This window comes from Ahaetulla prasina, chromosome 1 (assembly GCF_028640845.1).
Source record: "Ahaetulla prasina isolate Xishuangbanna chromosome 1, ASM2864084v1, whole genome shotgun sequence".
Classification (NCBI taxonomy): domain Eukaryota; kingdom Metazoa; phylum Chordata; class Lepidosauria; order Squamata; family Colubridae; genus Ahaetulla; species Ahaetulla prasina.
In genome coordinates, this window is record NC_080539.1 from 40,242,270 (window position 1) to 40,258,197 (window position 15,928).

The 15,928-nt window shown below is 37.9% G+C and overlaps 1 protein-coding gene across 6 annotated transcripts in view; it reads left to right on the forward strand.

Annotated features, from left to right (window-relative positions):
- The window catches only part of EFEMP1 (EGF containing fibulin extracellular matrix protein 1), a 57,898-nt gene that overhangs the window by 37,489 nt on the left and 4,481 nt on the right, over positions 1 to 15,928 (forward strand). For 5 of the 6 annotated variants that reach the window (XM_058164904.1, XM_058164905.1, XM_058164907.1 and 2 more), the window contains 5 exons: positions 4,704 to 4,826; positions 6,712 to 6,831; positions 13,667 to 13,786; positions 14,644 to 14,763; positions 15,747 to 15,870. In XM_058164904.1, the coding sequence (XP_058020887.1) occupies positions 4,704 to 4,826; positions 6,712 to 6,831; positions 13,667 to 13,786; positions 14,644 to 14,763; positions 15,747 to 15,870 (607 nt within the window). The remainder of the gene's footprint in view (positions 1 to 4,703; positions 4,827 to 6,711; positions 6,832 to 13,666; positions 13,787 to 14,643; positions 14,764 to 15,746; positions 15,871 to 15,928) is intronic. The other variant, XM_058164906.1, reaches the window with a different exon arrangement.

A 15,928-nucleotide genomic window follows, 5' to 3' on the forward strand; every position in this document is an offset into this window, starting at 1 on the left:
GGCTGTGGCTGCAGGTATCTCCTGATGGGAAAATAGGCAAAATAGAAAATAGAAATTTTTTTTAAAATTCTACTGGGTTCTGTGGCCGTGGCTTGGTGGGGGATGGTGACTGAGTGGGCATGGCTGTGAGTGACATTGAGTTGCCCATGCCCACTCAGTTATAGGACCCACCACCACCAAGCCATGCCCACAGAACCGGTAGGGGAAATTGTTAGATTTCACCACTGCTTTGGTTAGTTTATTTGATCTCATTTAGGAAGGCTAGTTAAACATCATCCTTATGAGGCCTCTGTCTGAGAGTTAATATTATTTGTACTTCTACAAATGGTGTTGATTTCCTTTTTTATTTTTCTGAATTTATGAGTTTTGAAAATGTTTTGACTGAACAGTACAGCAAATGCTTCACAAGACAATGCAATGCAATTAATGTCATCTGCCTTGAGAAATTGTTTTGAATTGTGATTTATGGAAAATAGAAATATTCATGGTTATGAATGAGTGCTTTCAATAGATCATTTAAAGGGGTTGGAGGAAAGGAGGGCCAAGTCTTATCCTGCCATAAATTGCTGGCAGGCATTTTCTCTCTTTCTAGTGTTGTTTCTCCATCCTTTTAATTCTTCTTTCTCTCTTTTGTGGTGTTTCCCCATTTGGATCTCTCTGCCAAAGCTAGGAGGGGGGCAAAGAACACATGCTACAGAACAAATGCATTGTGTGAAGTTTTTTTTTTTATTTGCAAAAACAGATGATTCAGAAGGACAGGGTGGCATGAAAGCAGAAATAAGTTTGTGTGTGAGAAAGCGGGAGGATGATAAGAAAGAGGAAGACTCTTCACTAACTTTTCTCCTTTTATCATGTTAACTTGCTGGTAATTCTTATCTGTTTTACTCTCATGAACACACAGATACCATTATAATAGTAATAGTAGTAGTAGTAATAGTAGTAGTAGTAGTAGTAGTAGTAGTAGTAGTAGTAATAATAATAATAATAATAATAATAATATCAGAGTTGGAAGGGACCTTGGAGGCCTTCTAGTCCAATCCCCTGCCCAGGCAGGAAACCCTACACCATTTCAGACAGATGGTTATCCAACATTTTCTTAAAAATTTCCAGTGTTGGACCATTTACAACTTCTGCAGGCAAGTCGTTCCACTGATTAATTGTTCTAACTGTCAGGAAATTTCTCCTTAGTTCTAAGTTGCTTCTTTCCTTGATCAGTTTCCACCCATTGCTTCTTGTTCTACCCTCAGGTGCTTTGGAGAATAGTTTGACTCCCTCTTCTTTGTGGCAACCCCTGAGATATTGGAACACTGCTATCATGTCTCCCCTAGTCCTTCTTTTTATTAAACTAGACATATCCAGTTCCTGCAACCGTTCTTCATATGTTTTAGCCTCCAGTCCCCTAATCATCTTTGTTGCTCTTCTCTGCACACTTTCTAGAATCTCAACATCCTTTTTACATCATGGCGACCAAAACTGAATGCAATATTCCAAGTGTGGCCTTACCAAGGCATTATAAAGTGGTATTAACACTTCACGTGATCTTGATTCTATCCCTCTGTTTATGCAGCCCAGAACTGTGTTGACTTTTTTGGCAGCTGCTGCACACTGCTGGCTCATATCTAAATGGTTGTCCATTAGGACTCCAAGATCCCTCTCACAGTTACTACTATTGAGCAAGGTACCACATATCCGGTACCTGTGCATTTTGGTTTTTTTGGCCTAAATGTAGAACCTTACTTTTTTCACTGTTGAATTTCATTTTGTTAGATAGTGCCCAATGTTCAAGTCTGTCAAGTCTGTATCTTGAGCCTATCTTCTGGAGTGTTGGCTATTCCTGCCAGCTTGGTGTCATCTGCAAATTTGATGAGTTCCACATCTATCCCCTCATCCAAGTCACTGATGAAGATGTTGAAGAGTACTGGGCCTGAAACAGAGCCTTGGGGTACTCCACTGCATACTTCCCTCCATGTGGATGTAGTTCCATTGAGGACTACATGTTGAGTGCGGTTGGTCAGCCAGTTATAAATCCATCTTGTGGTGGTTATCTTTACATGCAGTGGAACAATACTAGATTTCTGGGAATTATAAAAAAATTAGTGTTGGCTACATATGAGAAATCACTACTATTTTGTTATTAATGTTCTCCTACATAAAAAAACATGCATGTTCCTTGAAAACAAGCATAATGGCAGGAAATAAGTTAAGCTAAAACTTGAATAAGAGCCAATTTGGTGTAGTGGTTAAGGCACAAGGCAAGAAACCAGGAGATTGTGAGTTCTAGTTCCACTTTAGACATGAAGTCAGTTTGGTGCCCTTGAGTCAGTCACTTGCTCTGAGTCCTAAGAGGAAGGCAATAGCATACCATTTCCAAGAATATGCCAGAAAAACTGCAGGAAGCACAGCCACTCCATGAAGCCTCAACTGCCTCATCCAAGCCCAGCAGCACAGTACAAAAGGTTGGCATATCATGGCTCTGGAGCTCCAGGAAGCCCCTGAGTCACAGTGCAGTGCAAATTACAATGCAAAGCTCAGCCCAGGAACACAACACAAAGAGGTTACTTGATGCGCTGCAGCTCTGGGACTACAAGAAAACCTCTGAGCCACAGCACAACATGAATTAATTTGCAATACAAAGACCAGCTCAGCTCAGCACAGCACAGCACAGCAATGTGGTGCAAAACTGCAGTTGCCCTACAAAGCTGCAGCCATTCCAACCTAATTCCCAGCCAGTCACCTTCACAACCTTGCAGTTTGAGGTTCCTACCACTCTGTGCTTTGTTGCTCCAGCTGACCTTTGCTATCTTCTTGTTCACGCTGCTGACCAGGCATATCCGACCTGGCTCTTCACAGCCATCTTCCTCAGGTCTTGCAAAGGAACCACTGTGTGTGACTTGCGCCTGGTGGGGGGGAAGCCTTATATGGTCAGCAGCTGCCTCATGAAGGGACAGGCCAGACACACGTGCAGGCGTCAGCACTGGGAGCGAAAATACAGCAAAAATCAGTTAGGGCAGCAGGAGCCGTGGGTGCCAGGGATCAAAGGAGCATAGAAGGGGGAGAAAAGTGGATGGGGGAAGTTGAAGTATCTTTGCAATCGTAAGTGTAGGGGGGCTGCCAAGTGCCTGAATTTTGATCATGTGACATGGGGGCACTGCAACAGCTGTAACTTTGGAGTCCAGCCGTAAGTCCCTTCATTTACACTGCCATAAATTTGAATAGTTGCTGAACAAAGGGTCATAAGTTGAGGACTACCTGTACATGCATGTGCAGATGCACTAATATGTACTACACAGGTTTTTTTTCAGAATGCAAGCCTTTATCTCCCCCAACCCTATTCGTACATGCAAACATACTAACTATATAGTGCTTGCTTGCAAGTTACATTCTCTACCCTTCTCTCTCACTGCTTATCTCACACTCAACCCACCTGAGATATGATAGGCATTTTGCAAGTTAATAAAAATTCTGCATTCCCCCGTCTGTCATCTTTGTATTTTTTTTTAAGCCGTACACCAGCTTTTAAGAACTGATAACAGCTATCAGTTCAAAGACCAAGGCAGGTCGGAAGAAAATTTATATCTGAGCTGTCAGTTAGAAAGGAAGCATGTTGGAAAATATTCGGGTATTTGAAGTGAGAACTGGAGTGGGGAGCAAGTTTAAAGAATAAGGTCAAAACAGTTCAATTTGTGATTTGAGTCTTGTGGTCAACATTGTTTTTCATTTTGCATGAGAAAGAATCATTTTTTTCTTTTCCATGGCTCCACCCGGAATCTGCCACTGGTCCCCAGTTCCTGAACAAATACAGAGAGTTCAACTGGGATTTGTAAACTAGTTTTAAGGAATTTGTTTATTCAGCTTAGAAACTTCCAGTTGGTTTTGAATGTCAGAAGGAAGTCACGTCATAATACTGCATTAGATTATAGGAGGCATAAAACTGAGAAATCACCTACAACCGACTACAGAGATACAGTCTGCTATAAAAGGAAAAGAGGAGAAAAACATTTTAATCCATAAAGTGATACTACTCCAAAGGGAGGATGAACCTCCAAAATGTTTCAGTAATCCAACAAACCTGTGCCTGCACTTTCAGGGAATAGTTATATTTTGTCCATTTCCATAACAATCTTCAAACATCGATCTGTCTTGGAGAAGAATAAAAGCAAATATACCACTATAACTCCTTTCCCTCAAATCGGAACATTGGACTATAAACATAGCCAACATTTTGTTTCTGTGTTCAGGTATGACTACAGAGAAAGTCAGCACTTTCCTTGATTAGTATGATCTGAATAAAATTGCTTGGGCTGTTTCATTGAGACAGATAGTTATTATTTCAGGTAGATTTTATATATACCATATTGTTTTATGTGGGTCTTCTTAGCTACTTTGAATCACCAATAATTGGCAGATACATTGGCAAATTATTATCCCCAGAAATCTTTGTAGAAATCTCTGCCTAAACCATCATTTTATGAAAAATTATGAAAAAAATGAAACTGAGAAAGACTACAAAAGAACTGGCAATGCCATGGACACAGAAATAGGCTGAGAAATGATTTATTCGGGATGACAATTATGATTTTCTTCGACTAACGTTGAAATCAGACCTTGGTAGTAACATCTTTGTATTTTGAAGAGAAATACAAAAGTTATGGTGACCTTTCCAAAGTTCATAACATTTCATTTTCTTTCCTTCTTTTTAAAAGATATTGATGAATGTACCACCAGTGCCCACACCTGTAGGTCAGATCAAGTCTGTGTCAACTTAAGGGGATCATTCACCTGTCAGTGCCGAACTGGGTATCAAAAACGAGGAGACCAGTGCTTTGGTAAGTACCACACTGCAAAATGTATTTTGGGGGGTTTGTGGCCGAGCTGAAGCAGCAGCAGCCTACAACACTGAAGCAGCCACAATTCCCTTGGGAGTAACAGGTCCCAATATTCTGTAAATTATCCCATTTGAGGACCATTTGTTAACAAAGTGAAAAGTTACAGACATGGGAGTTTTAGTAGTATATAGTATAGGTGGCCATATATAAGTTTTTGCAATGAAATAAATAAATAAATGGACACGCATGTGGAAATAACAGGTTTACTATTACTCATCCGCCGCAGCCAGCAGAGTGGTTGCATTCAAGAGGATGGTGAAAGTTGTAGTTATCACACATGAAGGATAGGTAACTGTGAAAAGCTACTACAAGGTTTAAGATGGAAAGCTTTTAAGAAGACTGTGCATTGAAACATTTGAAAAAAATAAAGTTCAACATGTAGAAGCATGTACAAGTACCTATTTTCAAATAATTAAAGCAGTCATGTGGACTCTACATGTTTATGCTTGCACATAAGAGGGTAGCTTCTAAGCCAGCACACGGATTTTGTAAATGACAGACCCAGACGCGTTTCCAATTCAAAAATAGGTGATTTATATGCTGTCTCACACACTATGAAGCATGTATGTCAAATACTTTGCCCTGCATCTCTCTGACCACCTTGACATTTGGGGATAATTTTAATTTCTGAGTTTAAAATCCTATGATTTTTTCATTCAGTGAAATTCAAGAGCTCAAATTTCAAGAGAAATTTCAAGAGAATCCAGTCAGAGCTCAAACAGTGAGTTTTGACTGAGATTTACAAATTGATCCCAGACCTAGCCCTAAAGAGCTGCTAAAGGAAGGCCTCCTAGTGGGAAATTCCTTGTTGCCGTCTCGGACCAGCACTACCACTCTGCTGTTCCGTATCAGTCTTTGGCTTTGGTTTTTTTTAAGGAGTACAGGTAGTCCTCGACTTAGGACCACAATTGACCCCAACATTTCGGTTGCTAAGTGAGACATTTGCTAAGTGAACTTTGCCGCAATTTACAACCTTTCTTGCTACAATTGTTAAGTGAATCCCTGCACTTGTAAAGTTAGTAATATGGTTGTTAAGTAAATCAGGCTTCCACGTTGACTTTGCTTGTCAGAAGACCGCAAGAGGTGATCATATGACCCCACGATACTGCAAATGTCATAAATATGAGTCCATTGCCAAGCATCTGAATTTGGATCACGGGACCATGAGAATGCTGGAATAGTCTTAAGGGTGACCAACGGTCATAAGTAACTTGTTACTGCTGTTGTAATTTTGAACAATCACTAAACAGCAATAGCACTTAGACTTATATACTATTTCATAGGGCTTTACAGCCCTCTCTAAGCCATTTATAGGGTTATTATATTGCCCCCAACAATCTGGGTCTTCATTTTACCAACCTTGGAAGGATGGAAGGCTGAGTCAATCTTGAGCCGGTGAGAATTGAACTGCTGGCAGTTGGCAGAATTAGCCTGTAATACTGCATTCTAACCACTGCACAGACACGGCTCCTCTGTTCTAACTTGTAAGTCTGTTGTAAGTCGAGGACTACCTCTATATGGAAATTAGTCTCTACTGAGAATACCAAATGTATTCTTAAAATTAAAGATGGTGTTGCACATTGATATTTTTCTTTGCAATATGCTACTTTTCTATTAAATTTTGATTTAATGAAAAATACATAAAAGAAAATCGAAAAGGAAAATGAGGGGCACAAAAGGGGGTGTTTGCAGATATTGCTGCTCATCAGCTCCATGTATATATTCCTATGATATTAAGATCATATGTGGGAATTCTTTTTTTTTTTTTTTGTAACTTCATTTTTGGAATTATTTTTAAAATATTTCTGTTCTAATGGCAACATAGACATTGATGAATGCACGTTCCCTTCCTTTTGCCACCATCGGTGTGTGAACAGTCCTGGTTCCTACCACTGTCATTGCAATGCTGGCTTTCAGTTAACACCTGACAACCGCACATGTGCCGGTAAGCACACTTTGGGACATTTCTGTAGAAATTGTCATGTTTAATCTTTTTTTATGTCATATTTTCTGTTTATATAAATGAAAGATACATGGAATCTAATCAAGATAGCTAGTTATGTGGCATATAAAATGGCCACTCGCTTCAAGAAATGCAACAATCAAAATACTTCTTGCATGTGATTTTATTTTTGTTTTTTATAGAATAATAATAAAAAGAAAAGGTGCTCTATATCAATAATAGTGATTTAGATTTAACTTAGCCTTTTCATTAGTGTGGACTGTTAAATTTATATTTGTTTTAAAGTATTGCTCTGATCCTGTCTTTGTGCATATAGGGTGCATTTTTTTATTTCAGTTTCAAATATCTTTCAGTTAAGGATATTTTAATTGATTTTGTTACAAACTTTTAGGGAACTAATTGAAGAATAGTTATAGAATGATAGAAGTAATTGCTGAAATCTCCACTTCCGTCCCCCCCCCAATATCTTCACCCAAAGTAGTGTTGTAATATTGATTTTCCCAGAGTTCATAGAATTATTTCTGAACAAGCTAACCAAAGGTCTTCAATATTGGGCAGGGGTGGCAATGAGTATATTTAAAACGTTGGAAGTCTGTTGAGGGGCATTTAAAGAAATGAAGAGGTGGCTTTCCTATTCCAAAAAAAAGGTAAACACAGAGGGCAGAAGATTGCTCAGCACAAAACACCAGGTAGACTTGTATAATTACCTCCTGTATCTTTGTCTAATGCTGGGAACGATTGAGGACAAAAAAAGAAGGGGATGGAAGAGAATGATGTGGCTGGATGGAGTCACTGAAGCAGTTGGCATGAGCTTAAATGGTCTCCGGGGATGGTAGAGGACAGGAAGGCCTGGAGGAAAGTTGTTCATGGGGTCATGATGGGTCACACATGACTTCGCAAATAACAACAACAATATCTTGGTCTAGCACTTGTCTCAGCTCATTTCAGTCTTAAACTGCCCTTTTTCTTATCAATGGATGACTTTAGAAAATAATTATAGGCATTCCATAACTTATGAGTCAATGTAAGATACTTAGGAACAGTAATGGGGTTCACTTACCTTCGCTACCGGTTCAGAACTGTGAGTGTGATGACGTCCGGGCGGATGGGCAGAGCCTCCCACCACCACTGCTGCTACCGGTTTGCCCGATCTGGGGTGAACCAATAGAAATCCACCGCTGCTTAGGAAGCTCCATGTCACATCGTATGAGAGTCAAACATTGGGAGTATTTTGGATTGGGTATAATGGATATATAGAGCCAGTTTGATGTAGTTGGTTAAGGCATTAGGCTAGAAACCAGGAGACTCTGAGTTCTACTCCTGCCTCAGGCACAAAGTCAGCTGAGTGACCTTGGGCCAGTCACTTTCTTTGAACCCCTGAAAGGAAGCAATAGCAAACCACTTCTGAAAAACCTTGTCAAGAAAACTGTAGGGATTTGTCCAGGCAGTCTTGAGTTGGCCAAGATTGAATGGAAGAATAAATGGATATAATCACATGTAACATGGGAGTCTGCTTTCTTTATATCTGAATAAGGTATGTTGTTTTAGAAAATCTTTTTTCTATCCCAGTTCCATTCAGATGCTTGGATTTCAAGTCCGAACCTGTTATAAATGCAATTATTGGAATTGAAATCGCAGGGAATGACTCAAGACTTTCATAGAAATATATTGCTCATCTAAATATTTATAAGCACTAATATTAAAACTTTTAATATTAAAAATAGTTTTAAAAAAACTATGTTTGTTTAAGTAGAAGTTACTTTCTAGTCTAAAAACTAAAACTAAAATATTTAATGAAAATGCCAACACTTAAAATTATTAATGTTTTCAGATACAGAGATAAATAACTAACAAAAACATAAAAATAAATAAAAAATAAAATAAAAAGAAGTACATATATAAAAAGGTTACTCCCCTTCCCTCCAAACAAGCATAAATAATTTCCGTAATTTAACATTTAACGAAGTGTAATGTTAAGTTATATCTTAATGTGATAAATACATGTTTCCTTATAACCTGTATATATCACTAATAAATTATTTAATTCTTATACCTGACTTGTTGCATGGTTCATCATCTCAGGAAGAAATCTTATACTAATAATGAAATCTATACTTGCTTTGTTAAAAGTTAAGTTTCATTCTGAAAAAAAATTATTTAACGATGCTTTATGTCCTCCAATAAAATAGCAGTGAAATAACAGAAATAATATATAGTCCTCCCTCAGCTGCAAAATATTGTGTCTTGCAGTTCTTCTTTACTATCTACCTATTAAGACGCATGAAACAGACCTGGGGAAGAAATTAAATGGACTTTTCTTAATTCTCTTTATGAAATTGTCTATAACCTTTATGTGGACATTAACTTTATTATATATACCAAGCTTGGGGAGCTAACAAAAAAATTGTTCGTTAGTGAAAAAGTGGGCTTGATTTCTAAAATGTATATATGACATATGTAAGTTTAAAAAGTATGTAGATCAGGGATCATGCAAATCTAATGAATATACATCAATTATGAAACAAAATTATTACTGCATTCTTATGGTTTTGAAATTATATGGTTGTTTGGCAAAAACCCAGACAGCAGGTGTTTAATTTTTATTATATTCTTCTTCACTATCCAATAATATGTTTAGGCTAAAATCCAAATGTCTTAAACACTTAAAACTACATTACAGCTTAGTCATCACTGTTAAAATAGCAATTAAATTAATGTTTGAGTAACGTTTTTATTTTACTTTATTGATATGACAACTAATTACAAAAACCAAGTCACAGCTTAAAGTTTTTTTAAAAAAGTGATCATGACCAATTTCTAGCCTTCAGAGTTCATAATAATCTTAGTAAATCTCAGGAAACGAGACAGAATTATATGGATTTTTGAGTTCCCAATTTTGTAATTATGCCATATCTCATAGAGAAATTTGGGTAAAATTGGGGCAGATGATACCCAGTACACCTGAGGTTCCCATTTAGCAGAAGACTGCCATTTTATTTTTCATGAAAATATTTAGAATATTTCTTGAAAATATCCCAACAAATTCTCATTTCAAAACATTTTTTGAAGTAGAAGTTATAGTATCTGCACTTCTTATTCTCAAAATCTGCCTTATTTTAGCTCAAATATAGAAGTAGAATAGAATAATAGAATTGGAAGGGACCTTGGAGGTCTTCTATTCCAGCTGTCTCCAACCTTGGCAACTTTAAGACTTGTGGACTTCAGCTTTGCTGGCTGAGGAATTCTGGAAGCTGAAGTCCAGAAGTCTTAAAGTTGCCAAGGTTGGAGACTTCTGTTCTAATCCAACCCGCTGCTCAAACATTATACCATTTCAGACAAATGGTGTCCAATTTGGCTTTGGTTATGTTTTTGTCATAAACTTGGCAACCTAGACTGAAACAGATAAATAGATATAAGGATACAAAAATTTAACTGTAGAAAAGAAGCCATCACAAATGAATACCAAGGATTGATGTGTCACCTATTTATTGGGGTTGTATGCACAAATCCATAGCATAACAAATAATATGCAAAATGCGATTTAAAATAAAAGCAATAACATGTTTGGGGTTGTGTAGATCTATATAAAATAGCCACAATAAACAATGAAGATTAAAAAAATTAATCCTAGCAATTAAAGCAATTAAAATGCACCATAACATTCAGATTAATTACCCACCTACCTAATGTTATTAAATACTATGAACATGATGTTCCGTTAATATTAGTATAACAACACTTCAGCAGCACTTCAGTAGCTACATACAAAATGCAATTAGCCTCTCATAGGCTCTCTGGAACCACTCACTCTTAACCACTTTCTGGAAGGCACCACATGTTATTTTAAGAAGGTGGATCCATAATGAATGAGTGAAAAACATTGCTTCATACTTCATGAGTATGTTAAGACATTTTCCCATTAGGATTGCGTTGAAAAGGTTGATTCTGGTTGGAGAAGGCAACCTTGAAGGTATTTTGCTAAGGCCTTATAGGTGAAAACCAGCACTTTGAATTGCACTTAAAAGCATGTTGGAAACCAATGCAAAGCAATCAATATTTCCCATTAAGCAAGCTTTTCCATTTGAATCAGTTGTAGCTTCCAGTGGTCTTCAAGTTCATATTGCAGGAATCTAGGCCTGTGACAGTGAGGGCTTGAGTTACACATGGTCTTCATGCTTCAGAAAAGGGAATAACCAGTGCCCAGCCAGAGCTTAGCAAACACCTTCCAGACTACAACTCCCAACTGTCTATCTGGCAGTAATTGCAAATCCAGAAGAACTCCCAAGTCACACATCTACTTCCTCGGTGTTAATACCTCTCCCTCAAGAGACACCACCAAAGCTAATTAGGAATTTGCTTGGATTCAACTTTGGTTGTTTCATCCCATCTAGTTCCTGCCAACCTCCTGACACTGGACAGATTGCCAGGTCAGACAAAGTAGAGGGTTTTGTGCTTTTATGCGTTCAGTGATGACTCTTGGTAGCTGCCTAGACAAGTTTCTTACAGTTTTCTTGGCAATATTTCAGAAGTGATTGGTCTTTGTCTTCTATCAGAGGCTGAAAAGTAACTGGCCCAAAATCAATCAGGGATTTGTGCTTAAGGCAGGACTAGAACTCATGGCATCCTATTTTCTAGCCTTTTGCCTTAATCACTATACCAGTAACCAGTCTGACTTACGACCTCCCACAGTAGCTTCGTGTAGATATTAAACAACAGGGAGATATACCTGCTACAGTATATCACACAAGAGAGAAGCTGTGTGGCTGTCCTTTTCTCCTCTTATTACCACTGTGTGAAAGCACCCACTAAAAAAAGAACAGAGCTATCGCAAATCACTGCTCCAATGCCCAATGCTGGCAGGTAGCAAAAATTATACAATTGTCAGTAATATCAATGCCATTGAAACTCCAGAAGGAATAGAACAAGAACACTACTTGCATCTAAATCCCAACAAAGATTGATCCTTAGGGTAACCAGTGCCATTTCCACTCCATGGTGAGTGCTAATTAAAAAGCATCTAGCTAATCCTCTTCTATCATGGTGCTTTGGGGCCGGGATAGCTCAGGCAATAGAGAAGTCTGTTATTAGAACACAGAGCCTGCAATTACTGCAGGTTCGAGCCCGGCCCAAGGTTGACTCAGCCTTCCACCCTTTACAAGGTAGGTAAAATGAGGACCCAGATTGTTGGGGGGGCAATAAGTTGACTTTGTAAAAAAAAAATATACAAATAGAATGAGACTATTGCCTTATACATTGTAAGCCGCCCTGAGTCTTCGGAGAAGGGCGGGGTATAAAAATGTAAAACATAAAACAAAAAAACAACAACCTTGGCAACTTTAAGCCTGGCGGACTTCAATTCCCAGAATTCCCCAACCAGCAAAAAATTCTGGGAGTTGAAGTCCACCACCCACCATCTTTCAATAACTTTTCCCCAAAAAGTAATGTTGGACACTGGTTTTTAATTGTCCAGATTGTCTGCATCCAGCAAGGAGGGTATGCTACATAGTGTCTTAGCCATTTTATCAGAACCTACAAACCAAAGAGTCCCAGCTAGTGCCACTGATGATATCTCAGCCTTCGTAGAGAGTAAGGAAGAAGACTGACAAAAAAAATATTAAGGTATCATTACCTAGGGAAAAGGAACTGAAACATTTTTTTTAAGTCCAAACAACAGCATAACATTTGGAAGCAGCTCAGAAACATGCCTCTTTAATTCAGTGATGTATAAGGAGAGGAGGAGGTCAAGAACTTTGTAAGGTTCTGTTATTCAATCTGCTATCCAATCTTAATAAAAGTAGTTTTAGTCTTCCTGTGGTGTTCATTTTCTGGTGTGGTTACTTAGCGGGGATGTCAATCTTCATATAGACCCTGACCGAGAAGAGTTAAGATAGAGCAAATCTAAGTCATTCGTTCAACTAAAAACTGGGTAAACTGGTGATGGACTAGGCAAAAAGTGGGGGGGAGTTTGCTCACTTTTCCTATGAAAGGAGCTCAAAATTATAACAAAACTGTTGGTCAACAGCCTACCACCACAATAAAGGAGGAAAATGAAAAACGTTTGCTTCTTCTCCAACCACGAGGTAGACCTGACTATGGGCTTGTACCCATGCTAAGTCAGGTTTGGGTTTTGTGTTCCTCCATCATTGCTTTAGGTATCATATTTGGTGCTTCATCTCCAAGAAATCAAAGAAAATTGGGGTGTGTTGAAAAACCACTGATGTACACTCATGAGCTCTAGTTATTTTCTGTTGCCAGTAATTCACTACTCAATGAAACTCTCAAACTGCAGGGAAATCCCCCCCAATACTATGCTAAAACTATTCAGATCCATAAAGCACCGGGATCAACTTTACTTTTTATTTTTATTTTATTTTGTCATACAGTATATATAAGCATAACCCTGAAATAATTATACAGTATATAAGCATATATATAAGTATGAGTATGTAATAACTATATTAATCAGATATAACAATAGGAAACAATAGAACAGGAACGATAGGCACGCTTGTGCTCTTATGCACGTCCCATACAGACTCTTAGAATAATTACTTCTAATTATATAATTACTTCTAATTATATAAGCCACTATTTGTATGCATAAAATACCCAGCCATTTTAATTTGGGGAAGGAAGCAAAACTAAGTGGGGGACGGGAAATAGTCCACACTTGGGAGACTAGAGTTTCATTCCCTGTCCATATAAATTGAATCAAAGTGAACAAGCATTCACAAAGTGAACAAAGAATATGGTGAATATGCTCCAAAATGGTTCAAGAAAAGATCAAAAGGCCACATTTGTCTTGTTTTCTTCTCAGACATAAATGAGTGTGAGACCGGCAACCCCTGTGCCCAACTGTGCTACAATATAGTTGGTTCTTTCTTATGCCAGTGCAATCAAGGCTTTGAGTTAAGCCCAGATAGAATCAGCTGTGATGGTGAGTAGCTGTTCAGCTTGATGAAGTTCTCAAACAACAGGGATGAGAGGCAACCTTTTGAGTAGAACGTGTTCACTGTTAGTAATGTGCAAAGCAAGCATCTTGCCGGTTCATTTCTTCTCCTTCCTAATCAGAAGCTTTAATCTTGAATGCCTTCTTTAGGCAACAGTAATATTTCTTATCACACACAAGCAAAAGTAAGCACACTGGAGTCTTATAACCTAATTTGTTCATGCTATGATTTCAGTGGCGTGGAAGAGAGACACTAATCTGGCAACTCCACACATGTTGAAATTAGTTTCTAGAATTCCCAGCAATCACCAGTTGAGAATTCTCAGAAATATAATTTTGGCGCATCTTGCTTGTTATCTCCTAGGGAAGAATAATTCTTCCATGGCAAAGAAATTATAGCATGAGCAAAATGAGTTAGAAGCAAGTAGTAACTTCTGCACTTTGATTTTCCCACAAACATTGTGCTGAGCTCCCACAGTACTGTATGTCAAAAAATAGACAATCCATATTATGGCTTAAAATATTATGTCAACCAGACTAATATATTAGGCTCACATTCTTTGGCAAACTTTCGCAATTTTAAAAAAAGATTTTAGAAGGCTGATTCTTTCACTAAAATCTTCTTGCTTTCTAGTTGGTTGTAGTGATTCTATTCCTGTTCATGCACCTCATTCTTGCAGGCAGATGCAATTTCCCTCCAAAAACTGTCAGAAAGCAGGAAGGAAGTAAGAACCATTTGTATTTTGCAGCCCAAGTAATGAAAATAATAGGCAAGGAACAAGTTCAGTGTAAAAGCAGATGCTGAACCTTCAATAACTGGCTTAGAAAATGCCTCTGTTTTGCAGATGTTGATGAATGTAGAGCTTCTAACTTCCTGTGCCAATATCAGTGTGTCAATGAGCCAGGAAGGTTCTCCTGCGCGTGTCCAGATGGATATCAGCTGGTCAGAGGAAGAAACTGTCAAGGTAAGTTCACATATCTGCAAAAGTAATGATAATATTAATACTATTTTTAAAAAAATCAAATCATACAAATGATAAATCTTTGCTTAACACAAAATGTTCTCTGTAATATAAAACCAGGGCTGTCAAACTCGTGGCCCACAGGTTTTGACCAGACATTGCCAACACCCACGTCCGGTTTAGCAAAGTGGGGAAAAGTCACAATATGTCACGTGATGCTGCCGTGACAATACAAGTTTCACACCCCTGTATAAAATAAAACTCACCTAAGAGATGCCTGGGCCTGACAAAAATGTGCAACAAACACAGACCATTGATCTCCTGCAGCATATAGCATATTGAAAACCTTATTTTTTTCTTTGTCTAAGTGCAGAAATCTGGGATGGGAAGAAGCAAGGAGAAATCAAGTACAGTATGTCTATTTAGTTGGGGAATCCCACTTAAAAGTAGATAAAAAATAGATGATAGAGATAGATGTAAATAAAAATAACTATAAGAAGCCTTGCATTTCTGAGATAGACTATGGTAGGTAAAGAATGAGGCAACCCTTAGATCTCTGAGGTTTATTTTGTTTTTATATGTACTTCATGATCCACATACAGAAGCTACAATATGTGCAAAAGAGGGGCTAAGAAGATTGTTTCAGACTGGAACAAATAATTAAGCTCTAACTACTAAATTATTTTGCAGATTCAAAGATGCTTTTCAAAAGGCACTGGGACTTTCTTTTTTCCTTAAAAACATTTCACTTCCCATCCAAGAAGTTTCTTCAGTTCTGACTAAATGATAGGGAATAAAAAGTAAAAGAAAACACAAACAAATAAGAAAGTCCAGTTGCCTTTTGAAAAGCAATTTTGAGACAACCGTAACCTGGATGTTTGAGAATTTCCAAAGACATTTGCAGATTTAAGTTTATGAATAACTCCAGGCTCAAAGATTGCAAATAGCAGAATTGTAGACCATTTTTCCTTTTTATCCTAATATAGATATAAATGAATGTGAAACACGCAATGAATGTCGAGAAGATGAGTTGTGTTCTAATTATCATGGGGGCTATCGCTGTTACCCAAGAAATCCTTGTCAGGAGCCTTATGTGCTTGCATCTGAAAAGTAAGAGAAGCTATCAGCAGAGTTCCAAACTGAACACCAGTTTGCAATGGAATGAGTA